We start from the raw sequence: 23,733 nt of genomic DNA on the forward strand, positions 1-23,733 counted from the left end.
GGCAGGACCTGTCACCTAAATAAAACAACACCAGGGATCAAGTTCAGCCTGACAAGTAACTTACCGCTACACCAATGGTAGCTCCCAACTACCAGCTTATGGAGTCAAGGGCTTGTAAAGAGTGAGTCCGGATCTTTCCTGTGATAACACACCAGACCTCTGGCAACTATGAGATGTTTTTACTGGTCTTCTCACTCTACTGCCTTCAGTTACTTCATTCGGGTAGGCTAGGGCATCCACTTTTTAGTGACAGACAGCAGCAAGCATGTGACACAACCTCATAAACTTGAATATGTTGAACAGGTCTTTCTTAACCTCCCAGCCCAACCCCGAGAGCTATCAGCAGTCTTTAAATGCCTCAGGTCTAAGGGAGAAAATCAACAAATAACTTTAATAGACAAATTAAACAACCATAATATGTGGACAGCCTATAGAATATTTCATTCCAACCTCATCATGATCATAGAGGGTCACCGAGAAGGAATTCCATATTTGTTTTATGTTTCTATACGGAGTAAACTCATATACAGCTGACCAAACACAAAATCCTAGGCTCCTGAGAAAGCTATGAGAAGAATGTAATGAGAATAAAATATTCCCATCCTACAGTTATAAATTACAACATTTGCTTTTTATCATGAATTTCTAGTGGTAATCCTCTACCACCACAACATTGCACAACCACTTAATGAGGCCAAGTTTATTCCATCACACACTACAGTGGGAATAACAGAAGAGAATACATATTATTTCCTATTAATGAGAGCTGTTTTGCGTGCCTTAAATATCTTATTTAATAATCACAACTCTCTTAGGTAGATAAAGATGAGGAAACAGACTCAGCGACATCAAATAATTCACCCAAGGGCACACAGCAGTCTTCATATCATTCAGTCTCTAAATTCTTAATTGTACACTATATATAATAAAACTTCAAATACATGTAAAAGAAATAAAGAAAATGTGTTCACTGAATCAATGTTTAAAAAAAAAAAAAAGAAAATCCTACACATTCCAGCAAGTTTTGGTACTCTCGCCAAAAAAATAAAAAAGCAAATAGATTCCAACTAGTCTATACTTCCATTTATATTTAGAATATGAGCTGGGCATGAGTATGTAATGAATATATATGTGTGTCTCTCTGTGTATATAACACCCACATTATTCAAAGCTCCCAAAAATGTGAAAAGTTTGTTCCAAACCTTCTCTATTTTGTCTACTTTAAGAATTCTTTGCAATATGCTTATGTAAATACTGATTTTAGCTGCTGTTCTCATTTCTCAAATCTTCAGCTTATAAATGGATTGGAAAAGTGACAGACCTAAGCAGACATCTTTGGAACACAAAACCAAGGAGATATAAACAAATACAACTAAATCAAAAACAAAGGTTTCTTCTTAAAACCCTTTAACTTACCACAACTGATAAATGAAAAGAACGGAAAGTAAAATATACTGGCTGTGGATAAGGTACACATACGTGGGTGTGTGTACACATACATATGCACGTGCATGTAGGTAGGTGGGCATCTATTTTATTAGCACACACAATGATCAGCATTTTACCTTAGTTAGCTAAAAGCTCTACAGGAGCATACAGTCTAAATGAAAGAAGATTCTGAAGTTAGAGTAACGTTGGGGCAAGGGAGAGTATGTAAGAAAACAGTTCCAGATTGTTAAACTCAAGAGGTGAGTGCCTTCAGTTTTCTTATACCAGAATTCACATTATGGTTCAATTGCATTAATAGCTCTTTGACTCTGCAGGTGATTTGCCTCCGTCCCCACTTCAAAGAGATGCTGAAGAGGATTAAAGTCGAAATATCACCATTCCACTTACCTGATGCTGAACCTTCATTACAGACTTAAGTAAAGGTTATTATGACACCATAGATCATAAAACACAGTGCAAAGAATATGTTGGCCTGGAACTACTAAAAGTTGTGAATATACTATTTTCCACTTAGAAGTGTGAAACTTACCAATGCTGAAGTTAGTACCTGAAATTAAGTATTACATGTGATATTGTTGATATGAAAATTGAAACAGAAGACACTTTTTGATGAGGACTTGGCAATAATATCAGTGGATTTTGCACTTTGATAACATAATAATCTCACTATTGGAAACACATTCTAAGTAGAGCATTTTTGTCATAGTTGAGAGCTGAACATACATCTGGTATGTATCTTCTTCATGTAAGCTAATAATACTACAGATTTTTTATATATAAGCAAAGTAATATTAAGAATAATTTTTCCAAAATAAGAAAAAAGCTTTTATACTCATCCAAAATTGTGTAAGTGTAAAATTTATTTGAGATTCATAATTGCAAAGACTCTTTATTCACAGGAACCTATCATTAGAGAATTAAAATAAACATTCCTGGAATTAGAGAGAAAAATAAGTGACCAAAAGCATAATAAAATTTTCAGTGCTTCTAGAGGTGACTTTCTTCTTTCAGAGTGCTCATATGGACAGTTAAAAATATATATATTAGAATGTTCAGTCTAGAAGTGATCAAAGGCTGAGTCAGTGGCATTGGCCTTCTTCTGCTGAAGAAAGCAAAGAGGTGGAATTTAGCTTTTGGATAGAGAATAAACATTGGCAGTCTCCAGATTTTACTTCCAACATCTCAACCCACATCCAGCCTGGTGTGAAGAGATGGCAGATGGGAATACTTCTGTTATTTCAACTGCTGAGGCAGGATCCTGTTTCAGCATCCTGCTTGTTTCTGTAAGCATGAATATTCAACCATCGTAAGGAGCAATGATGTGTGCTGACTGTATTAAGCAGGTACCAAAAAAAACTTTACCCTTTTTCTCCTCGTATCATAGATTAAGACAAAAAAAAATATATCAACATTTAGAAAATGCCACTGCTTCCAAGCTTGGAAAAGACTTATTATTCAATGAAATGATGCTTGTTTTCATGAATTTAACATAAATGTATGGAGAGAAATGTGTGGGCAGAAGAAAACCAGAGTAATTAGCATTTTAGAGGGAAGAAATTTAAAGGCAACGAAACTGAATCAGTAATTATTTTCCACTTTATTTTCATGATTTCATTATTTTCTCAGAAAATGCTGAGCAGATATTAGAGTATCAGTGTTCGTCATTCGGAACATAAATCATATTCCTTTAAATCCTTAAATTCCTTTAAATACTACAACAAATGTCTACACTGGCATGTTATCCTGTTGGGTAAATAATGTCTATTTGTAATTCTTTTTTATTTATACCTTGAAAAGTATTATTGAATCCAAGAAGGGTAATTTAGCTATAGATAAAAGAAATGAAGTGACAATTTCTTTATAAATAAGAAATATTGTGATAAGCCCTGAGGTATGTCACCATCCACACCCTTCTCAAAGGACAGAAATAAGGTCTTGAAATGAAATAATACATCTATATTTGATAAAATGAGGAGTTTAATGATTGAAGAAAAAAAATCTAAAGGCCACCTACTCAGACTGTGAGGGAAAACATCCATGAAAACACCACCTCTCATCAAAATTACAAAATGGCAATTCATTGTATATGTGTGGGGAAGCTCTTCAAGAGATCTTAAAAAGAATATATACCTCAATGCATAAATTGAATTCTGTCCACCACACGACACTTCCCACTAAAAACACCATTTTGTAAGGAAGGTGGCACGAGGCGATCACGTTTCCCTGTACCCCCCGTACACTGCCGGGTAAGCAGCAAATGTTCTGGGTGCTGGGAACCGGGCCCACATCACAGACTGACTTGTGATCCCTAGAGCCCAGCAGGTTATGTATTTTAAAAGTGAAACAACTCTTAGTAAAAGGATGGACATCAGTCTGCTCTTTAGGACTGAGAGGGAATTTCTTGGATTTTTTTCACATCCTAATGAGCATACATTATACAAGTAAATCAATGCTAATACGAGGCACACATGTGGAAGTTGAGGTAAACTTACGAAGTAGCCTGTTCCCAAGCTGGAAGGAGCTGAACTCTGCAAGAAAGCATAAAGACAAAGTGGAAAATCAGCAATGGTTTTTAACACATTCCAATCCACACAGCTCATTACCAGTCCTTCGCAGGCTTTTCATCACCATACCACAACGCCTGTATACGTGGCCCCTTGTCATCTGCTACTGATACAAACACCGTGTTGCTTAATTTTCCCCTTTACATCTCTCAGCAACTCAGAGATGCTAACGTGCTATTTACTGAATTCCAAGATTCTGCGGTGGATGTAATTGCCAATTTATTTGACAGGCAGCTGGGTAATGAATTAATGATGGCATTTCGCCCTGCACTGAGACTAAACAGACACGCATCAGCCTGCCTCCCTGACTTGCTGACATTCAATGCCCTGGTCTCAAGCTACTCAGTTTTGTGGCCGCAAAGGGGCAGGCAAGAGGAAAAAGCCCAGACTGACTTGAAAATAAAAAGCCCAGTGGGTTTGGATGACTTTTCCAGTGTGTGACCTACTTGCCAGTTTATCCCCTCAAGGCACCAGTTAGTACACACAGAGTTCTTTTCAAAAATGAGACATTTTGTAAACATAATTAGTAGACTAAAATGCAAAGAATGTGTGGGTAAAAGGAAGTAGTGAAAAGCACCATTTTTCTAAAGGTTTTAGTCACAAAAATTATCAATTTAGGTTTCCATAGTTCTCACACACAGGGAATTAAAGAACAGTGATGCTGAAAGGTACGTGAGGTATCACTTCTTAGGGGAAAGAGACCCCCAAAAAAGAACTTGGTTTGTGCTTTAAACTTGTCTGTTTCTGTACGTTTGTTTATTTTTTTCCTAAAACCTCTCATTACAAATTCTTTAATTTTTAGTGTCCCCTTTATGAACACGAGAGGCCCCAAATAAGTTTGAAACAAAAAGAACACGAACACTGAGGCAGCCCTCAGGTCTCAGCTAAGCATCCTTGCACCAGCAAGGCCTTTCCCTGCAGCTTGGGTCGGCTGTTACACCTTCCATGGAGGGACCGGACTTCCATGGTGATGCAACAGTCACTCAGGTAACCTCTAACTGTTCCACCGAAATGTCCTGTCCCTACTCTGCAGACCACAGGTAGCAGGGACCATCTGCTTGACTCATCATGGCTTCCCCAGAGCTTAGCTCAATGCCTTGTACACAGGATGCATTTAATAAGTATTTGTTGAATTAATGTATAAATACATGAATGAATGAATGAATGGATTGTATAGGAGTGGGGCTCAGGTGAATTTAATACCTCCAAAAATACAGTAGATGTGATTCTTAATTTTACACTAGCTTTGAGAAGGAAATAATAGTGCTGTAAGTACAAACAGCATCCGCATCAAACAAGGACAGTATGCTCCTAAATGCAGCTCCCAAAGCAAAACTTTTTTCCCCTCAGTGTTCCAGACAGGCTCAGGGGAATAAAGAATGCTAGATGTGTGATCCTGTACACTGGACTTGATTTTCAAAAATCCTGTTGCATTCTTGATCCCATAAACGGCACGTAGGGATATCCACAGTAGTCATGGAGATAGCTTCTCAGCAGGGATTAGCCACGTGACAGCATCACCTGTTTCCGGCACCTACACCCCTCCATGGAACAGAGGAAGGCAAAAGCCAAGTTAGATCTCCACTAGCCTGGAGTCATGCCCCGGGGAGGTAAATTCACTTTAGGATGAATTTCTCAGAGACAGAGCATGGGATTTGTTAATTTCAGTATTTTTCCCCCTTTCTGCAAATGTATCTTATCCCAGAAGCAGAAGGACCCCTTCAAACCCACCTCCCCACCCCCACATATGTATCATCTTATTGTATACCAAAGAAAATTACATCCTTCTGGTCTTGGGAAGCTCTGTTATACTCATTTTGCATATATATTGTACATTACTCAGGGAGCTGGGTGGAGAAGACGGCTTTGTTGTGCATATTTGTTCTGGCTATTGTTTATGCAGGTTTGACTGAATGAGGGAACAGTGGGTATCATTTCAATTTCTGATGTCAACATCAAATTACTTATTTAATTTCATGCCTGGCGAAGCATTGTATAGCTACACGCAGAATCATTTCACTTCATTTGTTATGCTGTGTTTTCGTGGCGATTGGCTTGCCTTCCAACTGACAGCTTTAATTACGACATGAATTTGATTGCACTGCCGAGGAATTAACATAATTCCACAAAGCATTTAAGCACCCTGCCTTATAACACCCCCCATACACAGGCATGCATGAACACAGACACACACATGAAGAAACACAGACACTACATCCTCGTGTACATTAAAGGTCTGCTGGAGTTTCAGCATTTGCTAGAAAGCATAAAGAACCTTATAGTCAAAGGCTACCCACATTTGCCAACCCACGGGACTTACCTTTTTTTTTTTTAAATAGAAAAAGATTTGTGATGTTAAGTTACAATTTCTGGACCTGGCAGAAAACGTCGTAGAAAAACCCTTCTAATCTACTTTGCCAAATGTCCACGGCATTGACATTTCCTTCCCTCTAACTCTCTTCCCCATCACATTTTTCTTGGCCAGTTGCCAACTCCCTTTAATCATCGCTGGAGAATTTGAACAGAAATATCTCTGAAATAAAGAGATTTCTCCTTGGCCAGTCCTGTAAGCCCAAGAATGTGCTATGGCCCTGTATTCAGTGGGACGCTATTCCTGGTCACCAGCAGGACCTCGACCCTCATACAAAGATATAACAGAAGTTCTGAGACCAGTAACAGGCAGGAGTCAGGGTTTCACTGATAGCTCAGGACACATATCACATCCCTGAGGCCTTGCTATCCAAAAGGCCCAGAAGAGTCTCGGTCATATATACCTAATCTAAGTCTGTATCTAAATATAGCTGCCAATATTTGATAGCTTTAACATTTTTCCGAGTCACAAAATCCATGAACACCTTAAACCATGGGCAACAACAGATTATGCTACAAGAATGAAATAAATATTTTAAAACAGCTTTTTTATTGTTAGAAATGTATTATGTTAGCTATTTGCTTACAGATGTGCATCTAGGGATTGTTATTGTTTTCTCATGTTATAGAAGAAGAGACAGAGGTAAAGAGGTAAAGGCTTAGGAAAGCAGACAGGTGGTGATGCCCTGACCACTGAACCATTTCATGGAATCAAGCTGATTTTAACTTTCTGTGTTTCCCCAATTTATAATGAGAGGAAGGGGCTTCCATTTTTCTTGCTTGGAGAGAGAAGGCATACTCTGTCCAAACTATATAGCAAAAGTGGCCATAGAATCTAAAAAAGGCTATGAGTCAAAATGAGGGTTGAAAAACTAAAAGGAGATTTTTTTTTAAAAATGCAATAAATAAAAGCATCCTTGGATTCAAAAGCATTTGAAATAATACCATATGCCCACATGTTTAGGCAACTATGTCTGCTGAATAATGAAAAAGGCTTCATTCTTATTTCTGCAAGTGGTAGAGTTGCCAATTCATTCATATTTTCAATGCATTAGGTAGAAGTGAGAGGTATAGAGAGACTGAGAAAATAGAGTAAGAGAATGTATTCAGCAGTTTGCATGAGAAGACAAGAACATGAAGAAATTCCAGCCAGCTGGCTATCTGATATGTGATTTCCGGTCTCATTATAAGCTATCTCCTGGTTAACATGGTCTCTTCATTCTGGGTTTGATTTGTTTTGTTTTTTTTCCAGATTTGACCACTGCTCCAGCAATCTCTGCAAATTACCCACCTCAGTCTCATTACATGGCAAAGGAGAGCTTTCTTACAAACACACTCTGCCTCAACCTCCAAGCTACATGGGCTGCAGGAATAGTAATGGGATGCACAGTTGAAAGATATTTTCCAGGAAGGAGAATGTTGCTGCTAACATTCAAGTCTGCAAGTGGATATTCATTAAATGCTCCTTCTACTCTTCTCACTGCCCCCCACCTGACTCTCTTTCCATCTCTGTCACTAAGTCATCATTGAAGCTACTCATTGAACTCATGAAGTTAACATTTGTGTTTTAACAGCTTACCTACAACAAGGGATTTCAAAGATTGATTATCCATCCAAAATAGAGGTACTCCATTCATTAGAGATCTACACAAGGAGGCCATGGCTACTATTAAGGCTCCCTAAGTATGGGATAGATGTGCATTCCACCCCTAGAGGAAAATGTATGCTCTGACCCTAGGACTAATTTAAATAGAATAATTTAGAATTCTTCCAAATCATCGTTTGTGTCTGACATCCCTGCCTACCCACCTCCATGTTATGCTTTTGTCTCGTGGGAGTAAAAAGCAGCAGGATCATGCTAAGAATAACTTGGTCAGCTATGTTTCTTACAAAGGTCACAAGACAAGCTCAATTAATTTCTGTAGTGGTTTAGAGAGCAATGACAATTAAAAGAACCTAAAATCTTAATCCTAAGAAATGTGCCTTGGAGATAAGATTACTAATAACTTACAAAGATGCAAAATATATTTAAATGGAGTAATGAGCTACTAGTGGAAGTAAAAATGGGGGCACAATTTGAAAAAAGCATCAGGTATGGAAATGGTCACTCCCAAATTCGATGTTCAACCCTCTGTTATAGCCCATTTCCAACTGTTGTCAGCTCTCATCTATATTCAACAGCCTTCCAACTTCTTTCCCTAATTTCATCCTTGTGCTCATTTTTACCTGCATTTCTTCATATAAAAGGAAAAGTAAACATTTTAAAGTAAAATTATACGGTCTGCTTGGAACCTCAAAGTGTGATTGTGAGTGTTAATTTTATGCGTCAGCTTGACTAGGCCACTGGGTACCCAGATATTTGCTCAAACATTATTCTGGGTGTTACCATGAGGGTGTTTTTGGATGAGTTTAACATTGAAATCAACAGGCTGAGTAAAGCCCTCCCTAGGGTGGGCCTCATCCAATCAGTTTAATAGAACAAAGGGGATGACCATACTCAGAATAAGAGGGAATTCCTCTGTCTGACTCAGCCTTCAAGCTGGGACAACAGTTTTTTCCTGCTTTTAGAATCAAACTGAAACACAGACTTTTCCTGGGTGTCAATCCTTCTCGTCTTTAGGGTTTGTTCAGACTTTTGGACTCAGGCTGGATCCAACCATCAGCTCTCCTAGGACTCCAGCTTGCTGACTACACATTTTGAGACTTGTCAGCCTCCATTAACTGTATATGTCTATACATCCTTTTGGCTCTGTTTCTCTTGAGAACCCTGACTGATATAATGACCTTGCTTGGAACTAGGGACTTTGCAGATGTAATTAAGTTGAGGTCATACTGGATTAAGGTGGGTCCTAAATCCAATGACTGCTCTTCTTATAAGAAGAGGAGAAGACATACAGAGCTACAAATAGAGTAGAAGCCCATGTGAAGAGAAGCACACATCGAAGTGATGTCATTATAAGCCAAGGAACACCAAGGATTGTGAGAAGCCATCAGAAGCTAGGGGAAGACAGGAAAGACTCCTCTCTGGAGACTTCAGAGAAATCATGGCCCTGCTCACAGCTTAATGTTGGACTTCTAGCCTTACAAACTACGAGATAATAGATTTCTGTTGTTTTAAGCTCCCCGGCTTGTGGTCATGCCTTACAGCCGCCCAGGAAACTAATACAGTACATAGCCTGCTAACCATGAGCTAGAAGATATTATGAGGCCAGTCCCTGTGCTCATTCACTCAGCTCTAGCCACACACAGGGGCCTTTTTTCTTCCCCTTAAACGTGTCCTGACTCAGGGCCGCGACCTTGTCACTCCTGTTGCCTAGATGTTCTTCCTTCCTTTCGTCATTCAGGCTTCAGTTCAAAAATCACCAAAACAGAAAGGACTAATCCAGGGACTTCCCTGGTGGCACAGTGGATAAGAGTCTGTGCTCCCAATGCGGAGGGCCCAGGTTCAATCCCTGGTCAGGGAACTAGATCCCACATGCATGCCACAACTAAGAGTTCGCATGCCGCAACTAAAGAGCCCGCGAGACACAACTAAGACCCGGTGCAACCATATAAATAAATAAATATTAAAAGAAAGAAAGAAAGAAAGAAAGGACTAATCCAATCACTCCAGTTAAAGTGGCAGCACACACCCTGCCACCCCCCACTACTGTTTAGTTTACTTCACAAAATGTATTACACATCAAAAACGATGTTATCGTTTGCTCACAGGTTTGCTATTTGGCTCCCTCAATAGAGTAGAAGCTTCACAAGGGCAGGCTTCATCTTGTTCACCATTCAATCTCAAGTGCCCAGAACTATACTTGACACTTAAAAGGTATTTGATAAATATTTCTGGACAATCAAAACACTGACTATCCAAGAAAACACATAAAAACATGATATAGGAAAGGCAAAAGGCATAAACAAACTGGTAGGGAAAATGAAAATCTGGCAAAAACAGAAAAAGAAAAAAAAGGAGAAACAGAATATCAAGAGTCTGTCACAGGTCTGGATTAGATTTTCTTCTTTTTTTTTTGGTGGTACGCGGGCCTCTCACTGCCGTGGCCTCTCCCGTTGTGGAGCACAGGCTCCGGACACGCAGGCTCAGCGGCCATGGCTCATGGGCCCAGCCGCTCCGCGGCATGTGGGATCTTCCCGGACCGGGGCACGAACCCGTGTCCCCTGCATCAGCAGGCGGGCTCTCAACCACTGCGCCACCAGGAAAGCCCTAGATTTTCTTCTTAAATACAGGGAAGTTCATTGATGGTGTGGCCTTTGTCTACTTCTTCCTTAACAGTAACTAGTAAACCTGACAATAAATGTTTGGGTGTTGGGTGGGAAAAAGGAGGCTAGGAAAGATGCTTGCATAGATGGATGGATAATGGCACAGTGGCATAGATAAATCAATAAAACCCCCCAAACTTGGGAGATTCGAGGTAGAAGGGGTGTCTCAAGAAGCAGCAGAAGAAACGCCTCAACTGTGATATTAAATGGACTAAAGAGCTACAGAACAATAAGATTAGAGAACTGTGTAGCACAATACTTATTAGAATTCAATCCCTTTTCACCCAATTTCTGAAATGCTTCAATTCCTTCAACATCTTGAAAGTTTTAAAAGTATGAAATATGTGTCTGCCTTTTCATAATTAAAATCCTGACCCAAAATTCTTTCAGAGACACTACAGTCATATCCAGGAAGTTATCTGAATAAAGCATTAAAAATGTTTACTTCCACAGGGTGGTAGGAAGAGTTTGCTAGCGGAAGTGACATAGGGGCTGCAGAAGGAAAAGAGAAAAAAAAAGGAGACAAAAGAAACAAAAAAAAGAAAATTTGAAAGTTTATATTATTTAAGAGAAAAAAAAAAAGAGCGGTCCAGAAGGAACAAGTATAAGGTACAAAACATTGGGAGGTAGAGGGAGAGAGGGAGGATGAAGAGGTAGCTTCATATGTCCTAGTGGAGGGCTCTGCTTATAAACTCAGGAGTATGCCTGCAAAGGATCTTAAAGAAGAAAGTTTAATAGTGAGTTCTGACTCTTAGAAAAACAACTGTGGAAACTTTGTCGAGTACAGGGCAAAGGAAACAGAGATGCATCAGATTATATCACTGAGAGGCCACGGGAATCATCTGTGTAAGAAATGATGAGGGCATCTGAAGCATCAGTCATGTCAAGGAGAGGATAATCATAGCCAAATGCATCTTCAGAAATAAAGTCAGTAAATAAAGCAGAGTGACAAAGTAAACAGGATAAGTAAGACAGAGAAGGAACAGGGCTCGATTTTGAAGATACTAGCTCTGGGGTCCAATACAGAGACAAGGAAATAAGAGAGGGAGTTCAAGTTTGAGAAAAATAGGTAAGGAGACATAGAATAATGAGGATTTTATTTGGGAGGAAGAATGGTGTTTGTCATGATTGGGATAAGCAAGCAGGTCTTCTCGAATTGACCACTACAAGGGAATTCAAATCAGAAAGGGTAGAGAAGGCTCCTCAGGTAGGTGTAAAGCTGATGAAGAAAGAAAGGGAATAAATACTTATGAGCATACTGGGTATGCCAAGAACCGTTACGTGATTCAAACACACAGTTCCAGGTTATCTTTTAAAAGAAATCTAACAAGGTAGATGAAATGACTCCCATTTCACAGATAAAGAAACCAAGGCTTGGAAAGATAAAGTTTCTTGCTCAAGGTCACATGGATAATAAATAGCAAAATAGCTGTTAAAACTTGGTCTGTTTGTAACGAATGCCTATGATCACTTCAAAATTTGAGGCTTTTATTTACTAAGTTTAGGCCCTGAGTTTTGAAAACTTCCTCACTTACAAAATTCTGTATAAGTCAGAAGCACTATATTCCCCCTTGAATAACTATGAATATTTATATATTCAATTATTTCCCTTAACTTTTTCCTTAGTGACTAATCTAAACAAGTTACTGCATCTCCTTGATCAATGTGAAAGTCCTCGTAGACTATTATTCCCTCCTGGCAATACAGTTTGGGGATACGTAATTTAGAAAAACCAAGCACATTTGGTTTTTAAGCTTCACCCATGAGTCAAATTCTCCAGCCACACTGGAATTCTTCATTCTTACTCTTTTTGCCTGTCCAATTAAAAAAAACAACACAAAGCTGGAATAGTACAGTTATCTTGATTAGCTGCACTTGAGAGTAAGCCTTAACTGCCACAGTTCCTAAAAATATCACTAAAGTGAGTAGAAGACTTAAAGGGAGTTTTATCTCAGCTGAAAATCCAGCGTGGGCAATCTGGACTAACAGGGATCAAATTCACTCTAACACCTTAAGCAACTAAAAAACTAGACAAAATGTGTGGAAAAAAAAGGTTTTTTAGAAGTTGGGCAATAGGCAGTGCAGTGATCTTAGAGACACAGAAAGCAAATGAAATAATTTTTACAGTTGCCCCAGCTTACTGTCTGAAGAGAGTTTTCACGCCACAGTTGGGTGGTTTGGGGTAACCCAGGTGGATCCCAGAAGCATCCCTGAGTTGAGAAGACAGAGTTGATAGTAAGAGGAAGCCAAAACAGCTGGAATTTGCAAAGCAGAGGATGGGAGAAAAGAGAGGCTCACAGTGAGAGAATCAGGAAACCTGCAGAAGGCTTCCCTCTCATCTTCACCTGAGTCCATATCAGCACATCTGTGGGTGAAAAGTACCCAAGGCAAGGGAAATGACCACTGAAAAGGAGCAGGCAGAACGAATGCCAGAGTCACAGAGGGCAGGGAACAATTGGTATTCCCACCAGCCAGAGTGGAAAAACCTTGTAACACATCAGGAATTAGGCAGAGTATTCAGTACTGGGGAAAAATGAGCCTTAGGCTAAAGGCTGTTCTGAATGTTCCACCCAGAAAAGCATAAGAATAAACCTCAGAAAAAATCAAAATATTATTTCCAAGTGGCATAATAGTAGCCCAGAATAAAGCTTAAGAATATTTATGGAAACCAAAAATACCCAGCACTCAACAAGAAAAACTTCACAATATTTGGCATCCCCCCCAAAAAAGTGTCAGGCATGCAAAAAAACCAGAAAAATACAATCCATAAGGAGGATTGCATAGAAACAGACTCAGACTCAGAAATGACACAGATGACACAATTAGAAGATTAAGGACATTAAAATGGTTAATAATAACTTATTTTCCACATGTTCAAGAAAGTAATGAAAGCACAAGCATGGTGATGAGAGACATGGAGATATTTTAACAAACTCCACCTCCTCATTTTCTGATAGTCATTCAAGTAATTAATTACTAATTCCCTTTTAAGAAAAAATGGAAGCATCTTTATTCTTTACAATATTGTGTGGGTAGATGTTGCCCTGATATCCCAAAGAGTCGTTTTGTGGCTTGACTTGTCAAAAGCTTTCATCTCAGAAGATTTTAGATTGCAATGGCCCTGAGGTAAGACTCTGCAACCTCACAACTGCTCACGTGAAGGAAATAGTGACTGGAGGTTTTGAAACAACTCACTAAAAGCCAACTATTTCTTTTTCTTCCTTTCCTTTTTTTTAATGTGTGTCATTTCTCCTCCTTTAATCTTTTAATAGTGTTGCAAGAAATATGAATTTTAATTATAAGTAATATAAACTCTAAGTATATCATAGATTGGCCTGACACGAGATTGGCAGGATTGTTACAGCCCTAATATTTTTCAAATTTTTTATTATGGTAAAATAAATATATATATACAACAAAGTTAACATTTTAACCATTTTTAAGTATACAATTCAGTGGCATTAACTACATTCACAATGCTATGTAATCATCAAAACTATTTCCAAGACTATTTTATCATCACAAACAGAAATTTTGTTACGATTAAACAATAACTCCCATCTCTCACAGTCCCCCAACCCCTACCACTAGTCCCTGGTAACTCCCTTTCTACTTTCTGTCTCTAGGAATTGGCATATTCTCGATATAGTCTCGATACCTCGTGTAAGTGGAATCAGACAATATTTATCCTTTAACGTCTAGATTATTTCACTTAGCATACTGTTTTCAAGGTCTGAACTTAATTCCTTTTTATGGCTAATATTCTAGTGTCCATATATGCCACTTTTTGTTCATCCATTCACCTGCTGATGGACACTTGGGACGTTTCTATTTTTTGGTTATTATAAATGATGCTACAATGAAAACTGGCATATAAGTATCTCTTTAAGTACCTGGTGTTTGGGTATATACCTAAAATTGGAATTGGTGAGGTGTATGGTAATTCTCTGTTTAGCTTTCTGAGGAACTGCCAAGCTGTTTTCCACAGTGGCTGCAACGTTTTACATTCCCACCAGCATGTACAAGGGTTTCAATTTCTCTATATTCATGCCAACACTTGTTATTTTCCATTCTTTAAAATTATAACTATCTTAGTAGCTGTGAAGTGATATCTCATTATGGTTTTGGTTTGCATTTCCCTAAGGACTATAATGATGAGCATATTTCATGTGCTTATTGGTCATTTGTATATCTTCTTTGCATAAATGTCAATTCAAGCCCTTTGCCCATTTTTAGAATTCTGTTGTTTCTTTTTGTTGTTGAGTTTAGGAGCTTTTTACATATTCTGGATATTAAACACTTATCAGTTACATGATTTTCAAATATTTTTCTCCCATTCTGTAGCTTTTCTTTTTACTTTCTTGATAATGCCCATTGATGCACAAAAGTATTTAATTTTGATGAAGTCCAACATATGTATTTTCTCTTTTGTTGCTTGTGCTTTTGATGTCACATCTAAAAATCCACTGCCAAATTCAAGGTCATGAAGGTTTGCCCACATGTTTTCTTGTCAGAATTCTATGGCTTTAGCTCTTATACTTAGGTCATTTATTCATTTTGAGTTAATTTTTATACATGGTGTGATGTAGGGGTCCAACTTCATTCTTTTGCATGGGAAAAACCAGTTGTCCCAGCACCACCTGTTGAAGAGAAAATTCTTTCCCAATTGAATGGATGCAAAACTTGTGTCAAAAATTACTTGGCCATAGATATATGGGTTTATTTATGAACTCTCAATTCTATTCTATTGGTCTATATGCCTATACTGAGAAAGAAGAAGAAAGCTGAAGGTATCATGCCCCCAGACTTGAAAGTATACTACAAAGCTATAGTAATCAACACAGTACGGTACTGGCGCAAAAACAGACACATGGGTCAGTGGAACAGAGATCCCAGAAATAAACCCACACTCATATGGTCAATTAATCTATAACAAAGGAGGCAAGAATATATGATAGGGAAAAGACAGTTTCTTTAACAAATAGTGTTAGGAAAATGGGACAGCAACATGCAAAAGAATGAAACTGCACCACTTTCTCACACTGTATAGAAAAATAAACTCAGAATGGATTAAAAACTGAAATATAACACCTGAAACCATAACATTCCTAGAAGAAAACACAGGTGGTAATCTCTTTGATATTAGTCTTAGCATTTTATTTTTTATTTTTTGGACATACCTCCTCAGGCAAGGGCAACAAAAAAAGCAAAAATAAACAAATGGGACTACATCAAACTAAAAAGCTTTCTGCACAGTGAAGGAAACTATCAACAAAACAAAAAGGTAACCTACTGAATGGGAGAAGATATTTGCAAATGATGTATCTGATAAGGGACTGGTATCCAAAATGTATAAAGAACTCATATAACTCAATATCAAAACAATTAACAACCTGATTAAAAACTAGGCAGAGGACCTAAATAGACATTTTCCAAAGAAGACATACAGATGGCCAACAGGCACATGAAAGATGTTTAACATCACTAATCATCAGGGACATGTAAATCAAAACCACAATGAGATACCACCTCATGCTTGTCAGAATGGCTATTCTCAAAAAGACAAGAAACAAGCGTTGGTGAGAATGTGGAGAAAAGGGAAGCACTGTGCGCTACTGGTGGGAATGTAAATTTGTGCAGCTGCTGTGGAAAACAGTATGGAGATCCCTCAAAAAACTAAAAATAGAACTACCATATGATCCAGCAACTCTACTTCTGGGTATTTATCCAAAGAAAACAAAAACACTAATTCAAAAACATCTATGTACCCCTAACGTTCATTGCAGCACTATATACAACAGCTAAGATATGGAAGCAACCTAAATGTTCATCAACAGATAAATGAATAAAGAAGATGTGATACACAGACACACACACACTCAGCTATAGAAAAGAATGAATTCTTGTCATTGGCAGCAACATGAATGGACGGGAGGGTGTCATGCTAAATGAAATAAGTGAGGCAGAGAAAAATGAGTACCATATGATTTCACTTATATGTGAAATCTACAAAACAAAACAAATGAACAAACAGAACAGAAACAGACTCATAGATATGGAGAACAAACCAGTGGTTGCCAAAGAGGAGGGAGGTGGCCGTGGGGGGGTGCTGGGCAGACAAGATCAGTGAAGGGAATTAAGAGGAACAGACTTCCAGTTATAAGACAAATACATCACAAGGACGTAATGTGCAGATAGGGAAGACAGTCAATGACACCGTAACAAATTCATATGGTGATGGATGAAGACCACAGTGGTCATCATTTCACAATGTGTAAAAATACTGAATCACTATGTTGTACACCTGAAACTAATGAAATCCTGTATATTAATTATAACTCAATTTAAAAAGAAAAAAGAAAGATGCTTAGAATCCTGAAGTCACCACCTGTGGTGATTGAAGGGTAATCTATAGCTGGGAAGAAGGAAGGGAGGGAGGGAGGAAGGAAGGATGGCAGGGAGGAGAGAGGGAGAGGGGAAAAGAAGAGAAGAGAAGAGAATGGAAGGGAAGAGAAAAACAAAATTTCCCAAATTGAGTATGCTAACCACAAAAGGGAAAATGGTGTTATTTCTGAGAATGTTCTTCAATGGCTATTCAAATTATTTTTTTATCAACAGTGGAATTATTTTCTTCCCCTAATAATAAATTCTTTTGCAAATAAACCCAAAAAATCAGGGAAAAAAAGAGTACTGTCTCAATATGTTAATGTTCCTTTGTCTGTTATCACTAATAAAAATTGCTCCCTACTTGTTCTATTTTAAAAGAAAGTTTTAAAATGTTGCCCTCAGGTGCAAAGATGGGTCAAGAATCCTGTTATATGACACATTAGGGAAGAATGCAAGAGGGCCCAAAGAGGGCCAAATGGTTCTCAGCCTGGTGCACAGGAGGCTGGAGAGTGGTTAGAGCCACGTCTAGAAGGCTACAGACTCCCTTAAGAGGTATGGTGTGTGCTCATGAGGGTTTTTCCTCCAGACATTAGTCAGGAAATTTAATTCCTTCTCTTTAAGTGGCTGGTTAGTCATCCCTTCCAGCAGGAATTTAAAAAAAAAAAAAAAAAAAAAAAGGTTGTTAACCAAGCTCATGCATGAAGAAATGACAAAAAGCCTATAGTTAAATATGTTATCTCCCAGTTGTAGCGCTGCCAGACTACTTCTTTCATTTGTAACACTGATATTAAAAGTATTATCACTTCCTTTTGTAATCTACTGTTTCTAAGCTGACAAATACTCCCACCAACCTTATAATTTGTTAAAACACATATTAGGTCAAACCAGAAAACAGAATGACACTACAAAGCAATGCTCAAATATTTATATGCCAAGAAAGGATGAAGTGTAATAATGCTTGGATATTTACAAAGTGATGTGAAGGGATAAGAGTGCTGGAAAATTGAAATCGGACCCAAGGGATGTGTGACCTGGTGGTTTTGTTTAGTTTTTTTTTTTTTTTTTTTTTTTAACTTACATCGCTGAGCCTTTCCCGAGAGCTGCTCCTGTGGAAGCCCTTGGATTCTCCACTGGCACTTTCACTGTCACTGTCCCTGCAGCTGTTCTGCCCTGGCTTGAGCTGAAGGCAGAAGAAAAGAGAAAAAAAGAAAAGTGTCAGTGATCTCACACAACTGCTCCTTCACCCCTATTCTTTAAGCCTTGTCAAAAGTGAACAATTTAAGGTCCTGATCTTTAGCATTTTTCTCAGCTTCTGAGTAGTACCAGGTAAGCTGCCATAGAAAGAAACGTGGAGAGTAGGATAAGTACAACATTTACCATAAAGCAATGTAGATAAAAGACCTCAGCAGCCCTTCAATAAACACTTGAAAAGTTTAACATAAATCTTGGAGGGTAATCTTTCCTGAGATTTTTCCAATCTAGGTTATACCAAATATGATTTCCCATATTATTTCCTCTGTCTTCTTTTGGGGGGAAAAAAAAAAAGAAAGAAAGAAACAACAGGGACTTCCTTGATGGCGCAGTGGTTAAGATTCCCCCTGCCAACGCAGGCGACACAGGTTCCATCCCTGGTCTGGGAAGATCCCACATGGTGCGGAGCAACTAAGCCCGTGCACCACAACTACTGAGCCTGCACTCTAGAGCCCACGAACCACAACTACTGAGCCCATGGGCCTAGAGCCCATGCTCCACAACAAGAGAAGTCACCGCAATGAGAAGCCCGTGCAACGCAACGAAGAGTAGCCTCCGCTCGCTGCAACTAGAGATATCCCGCATGCAGCAATGAAGACTCAACGCAGCCAAAAATATAAATTAAAAAAAAAAAAAAAAATCCCACATGGTGCGGAGCAACTAAGCCCGTGCACCACAACTACTGAGCCTGCACTCTAGAGCCCACGAACCACAACTACTGAGCCCATGGGCCTAAAGCCCATGCTCCACAACAAGAGAAGTCACCGCAATGAGAAGCCCGTGCAACGCAACGAAGAGTAGCCTCCGCTCGCTGCAACTAGAGATATCCCGCATGCAGCAATGAAGACTCAACGCAGCCAAAAATATAAATTAAAAAAAAAAAAAAAAAAGAAACGACAAAACAGAGCATAAAACAAGGTTTTCTTCTCCTCAGAGAAAATGATGAGATTCTGTATATCATCCTTTATGCACTAGGGAGACAATGATCCTGTTTTTTGAGACAATATTCTAAAGATATTTTAAAATACCAAGTTAAGACCTACAGCTTAAGTAAATTAAACCAGCATCCATTCAACAAATATGTATTAAGTACCACATTTGAGCCTGATAGTAAGAGCTAGAGATATGGTGCTTAACCAAATTAAAAAGTCTCTGCTCTTACACAAAGCTTACATTTTAGCAGTTTCTACGCATTTACTTGGCTCTGATTTTCACGTTCAGGATGTTGTACACATTTAGCCAGATCTGATTTTCCATTCACAATGAACAAACACACAAAACACAACAGCAAACCATTAGTCTATACAAGACTATGAGTCAAATTCATATGGACCATTAGTCTATAATGTCATCACCAACCACATTTGCATAGAACCCAAGCAATGTGATGTAAGTTACAACACATAGCACCTTTACAATGTTCTCAATCTAGCAAGAGAAAGACAGCGCAAGACAAACAAATATGGCAACACAAGGAAATACACACATCCTAAATGATAACCAAAAAATGAGTCAGTGATGTTAGAAGGAAAGGTGATGTCTGAAGCCTTGGATTTTAAAAGCAGATTGAGCTCATAAGGCTAAAAGGGGAGGAAAAGATACTCTTGATGGGAGAAAGTTAGAAAGAAAAGGCAGGGAAAGCAACATGCTAGGAAATGATCAGGAGTCTTATCTGAAATAGAGAGCTCCTTTTGGGAGGAAATAGGAAGAAACAGGAGAGAGAGGGGCATGGATCAGAGCATGGAAAGTCTCAAGCAAAACACTAGCCCCATATTTCTGGGTAGCAGGGAACTTCAGAAAGCAGAACAGGTAACAGGAAGCAAACGTTTCGCCTGCAGGTTTTCCTGTGACTCTGGGACCATGGGGGAAGATGAACCAAGATGAATGGAGAATGAATCCAAATCAGCATTCCTTGTACCTTTAATGTGCCTCTTTAAAGACTGCAGTTCAAACCTGACTTTTGGTCATACCATCTAATCAGCTATTGGCCAAATCCCCCCTATATAGAGGGCATTGTTTTTCGATTTCAACCTTTCTACAAATCCACTTTTACCACTCTCTTCTAAACTCCCTTTCTCCAGGAAGTCTTCTCTAATGGAACCAAGAAAAATGATGCTAATTTTACTTTGTATCCTTCTGAGCCCTTAAGTACTTAGTTTCCTCCTAAGTTACTGCTAAACCTGCTAATTCTAAATTAATTCAGATGCAAGCTATATGAGCCTTTTCTTATTACTATGGAATAAAAGTTCAGAATATTGTCATTCTCTTCAAGTTTTCATCTTTACACTTGTAATAAAGGGGAATTTAATCTAAAATGAACATCACTTCCTCTCAATTTCCTGAACGTGTCACGCCCATTCCTGCCCTACACTTCCTCACACTAGATTTTCTTAATCTGGAATGCTCACTCTCACTTTCTCTGTACTTTTCAGGTCAAGACTTTTTTAAAGCTCAGATATTGTCTCTTCCACTATGGTCTTTGAAGAGCTCTTTCTCTGGATATTTGTTTTTTGACATATGCCTTCAAATTCTACCAAGCATCTCATTCTTCATTGATAATTACGATACATTTTCAAGTCTTAAAAGGTCTACGTTAAATATATTTATACTGATGATAAAATCTGTATGTGGAGTTGGCCCTGTAATTCATAAGCAACGTCAGAACTCTTATCTCACTGGATCTCTGAGGTAAGTAGAGGCAGGTAAAGCTAACTCCAATGTATGGATGAAAAAATGTGCAGAGGAAATGTGCTCAGAATTAGGCAAGAGATCTAGGGCTAACCCCATGTCTCCACTGCCTACTGCTCTCTTCATTTTAACTCTTAGTGCTTGTTTAAATGTTTCCATTTAACCTGGAAATAATGATTCAGTGGTAGACTAGTATTCTCCACAGAATATATTTTCAATACATCTGTGGTAACCAACCACATTCACAAAGAAAGAAATCTTATTAGGTAACATCTGATCAAGAGATGTTTATAGGGACTTCCCTGGTGGCACAGTGGTTAAGAATCTGCCTGCCAATGCAGGGGACACAGGTTCGATCCCTGGTCCGGGAAGATCCCACATGCCGCGGTAAAGTAAGCCCGTGAGCCACAACTACTGAGCCTGCGCGCCACAACTACTGAAGCCCGCGTGCCCTAGAGCCCACGTTCCGCAACAAGAGAAGCCGCCGTAATAAGCCCCGCACACTGCAACAAGAGTAGCCCCTGCTTGCTGCAACTAGAGAAAGCCCATGCGCAACAACAAAGACCTAACGCAGCCAAAAAATTTAAAAATTTTTTAAAATTAAAAAAAAAGAAAAATCATTAAAAAAAGAGATGTTTATAAAAACTAAGTCCTCCAACTTAGATGAGAAATAAACATCTAGGTGGGAATTAAGGGTATAAGAGCATCAAGATTTTTCCTAATGTTCAAGAGGCTTAACAAAATCTGGACTTTGCATTTGGGTCTTTTCCATGTTTCTTCATGGAAGGAAAATGATGACTTCAACAAGGCCCAGCAAGAGACCCCTGTGGCCCTGATGTAAGTTATCTGACTAAATGTTGTTCTAGGCTAGGGGCAAAACCCCAAGAAAAACTGAGAGGAAGCAGCTTACTAGCCTTCCCTGTGTCTTGCCAGCAAAAGCACTTCAGCGAATTCTCTTTGGAGAGCCTTACATAAAATCCACCCCCACATCACCCCTTTTCTCCTCCAAAGCCAGGCTCAAGTTTAAAGGAAACTTAGGATTTTAAGCTGTCAGACAGCTCAATATTTCAAAGAAATAGACTGACTACAGTAAGTACTAAAGCTAAACCACAAGATATCAGGCAACGAAGTATTCCTTCCGAATCCCATGAATACATTTAAGACTGGCATTTTCAAGCACATCCAATGGATCATTGGGGTAGCATAACTAACTCAGAAGCTGTAATCCTTCACCTGAAATTCCCAGCTATTACCTACAACCAGAGACATTACAAAGGCCAGGTGCTGGCTTAAACATTTAAAGACCTAAGAAAAATCAATCTGCTTGCATTGATTTATCCCAGCATCCATGGCGTCTGTTATAAGAAAGTTTTTGCTATAAATGATGCAACGAAATTTTTTACTATCGCCTTTAGATATTTCAGGACCTCGCTTATTTAAAAATTACTATAATTCACTCTCTAGTTCCAGATGTTTCTACCCATTAGGATATTATATAGTTTAGGAATCGGAACTAGAACAAAACAAAGTTAAAGGAAGCTAGCATCTGGCATGAGTGGCAGTAATTCTATCAGTAAGATTATCACCTTTTATAAAATATAAGAGGCCATCTTGTTTTCATTAGATTTCATTGTCAACGATATATTTTCCAAACTCTGAGACTGCACTGTCATTAGAGTTAACTGTTATTAATGGCTAATTAGGAAAATAACGATCCATGGTTTTATCATGGCTGATGAACATGTAACAAAGTCCCATCATCCTGGACTGAGGGAAGTAAGGTGGAGCAATTCTGTGCGCATCTGCTAAGATTTGTTAGCCAGGCTATGCCACTCTTTTCAGCTTGAGTCTGGAGAGTCCCAACAAGATGCTAGATGTTCAGAAGGTGTCATTAACCCTTCAAACAAAACTCACAAAAGGATGAAGTATGTGGAGGAGATACCTATGCCTAGAACTCAAGAGGACTGACGTGAATTATGAACTGCAATGCAGAAGAGCATCCGAAAGTAATCTCTCACCACAGTTTTGTTTCCTCAAAGCAGCATAAATCTTATCTCGGACTGCTGAGTTTTCCTGTAGGGATCTAAATGAACCCTATATGATGTTTCTTAAAGGTGCCAATAAGCACCGAATCTTCTTTTATTCAACGAAATTTTATAATATACCTTCACTAACATCAAAGCAGTAAGTATTTAATCTCATAAAAGTGTTGTTTTATTGTTTCCATATAAAACTGTTCCCAAGTGGAGAAAGTTTCATAGATTGAGTGGCATTTGTACTGTTTTATTTCTTAGGCTTTTAAAAGGTATTTCAGAGGAGAGACACAGAACCAAAGTAAGTACCTTAATGAAAAGGCTGGACACATCAAAACGAGCTAGTGGGAAATAACCACTATAAGCAAAATTACAAAGTTGAATACAAAAAACGTTTTCTTAAGAAATAAACACAGTACTTTTAAATGTATAATAACAAGTTGTGACAGAAAGATAAAAATTAAATTCTGGAAACTAGGGTAGTGCAAGGAACTTCTGTGAAATTTCTCTGGGATCATAGCATCAGAAGTTATATTGTTACTGTTTTTAAAAGTTAGAAAAAGAATTTTAAGGATTTGGTAATCTTAAAGTTAGTCACTAAATTTAGATACTAAAAACATCTGTTTTGGGCTTCCCTGGTAGTGCAGTGGTTGAGAGTCTGCCTGCCAATGCAGGGGACACGGGTTCGTGCCCCGGTCCTGGAGGATCCCACATGCCGCGGAGCG

General features: G+C 38.6%; 1 protein-coding gene across 3 annotated transcripts in view; it reads right to left on the reverse strand.

The window, feature by feature from the left end:
- LOC114483933 (autism susceptibility gene 2 protein-like) overlaps window positions 1-23,733 on the reverse strand; it is an 833,326-nt gene that overhangs the window by 292,660 nt on the left and 516,933 nt on the right. For 2 of the 3 annotated variants that reach the window (XM_028499472.2, XM_055090744.1), the window contains 2 exons: window positions 18,115-18,216; window positions 3,186-3,977 (listed from right to left, as the gene is read on the reverse strand). In XM_028499472.2, coding sequence (XP_028355273.1) covers window positions 3,663-3,977; window positions 18,115-18,216 — 417 coding nt within the window. In that variant the 3' untranslated portion in view covers window positions 3,186-3,662. Of the gene's footprint in view, window positions 1-3,185; window positions 3,978-18,114; window positions 18,217-23,733 lie in introns of those variants that run through there. The other variant, XM_028499471.2, reaches the window with a different exon arrangement.

The sequence above is a fragment of the Physeter macrocephalus genome, chromosome 14, assembly GCF_002837175.3.
Source record: "Physeter macrocephalus isolate SW-GA chromosome 14, ASM283717v5, whole genome shotgun sequence".
NCBI lineage: Eukaryota > Metazoa > Chordata > Mammalia > Artiodactyla > Physeteridae > Physeter > Physeter macrocephalus.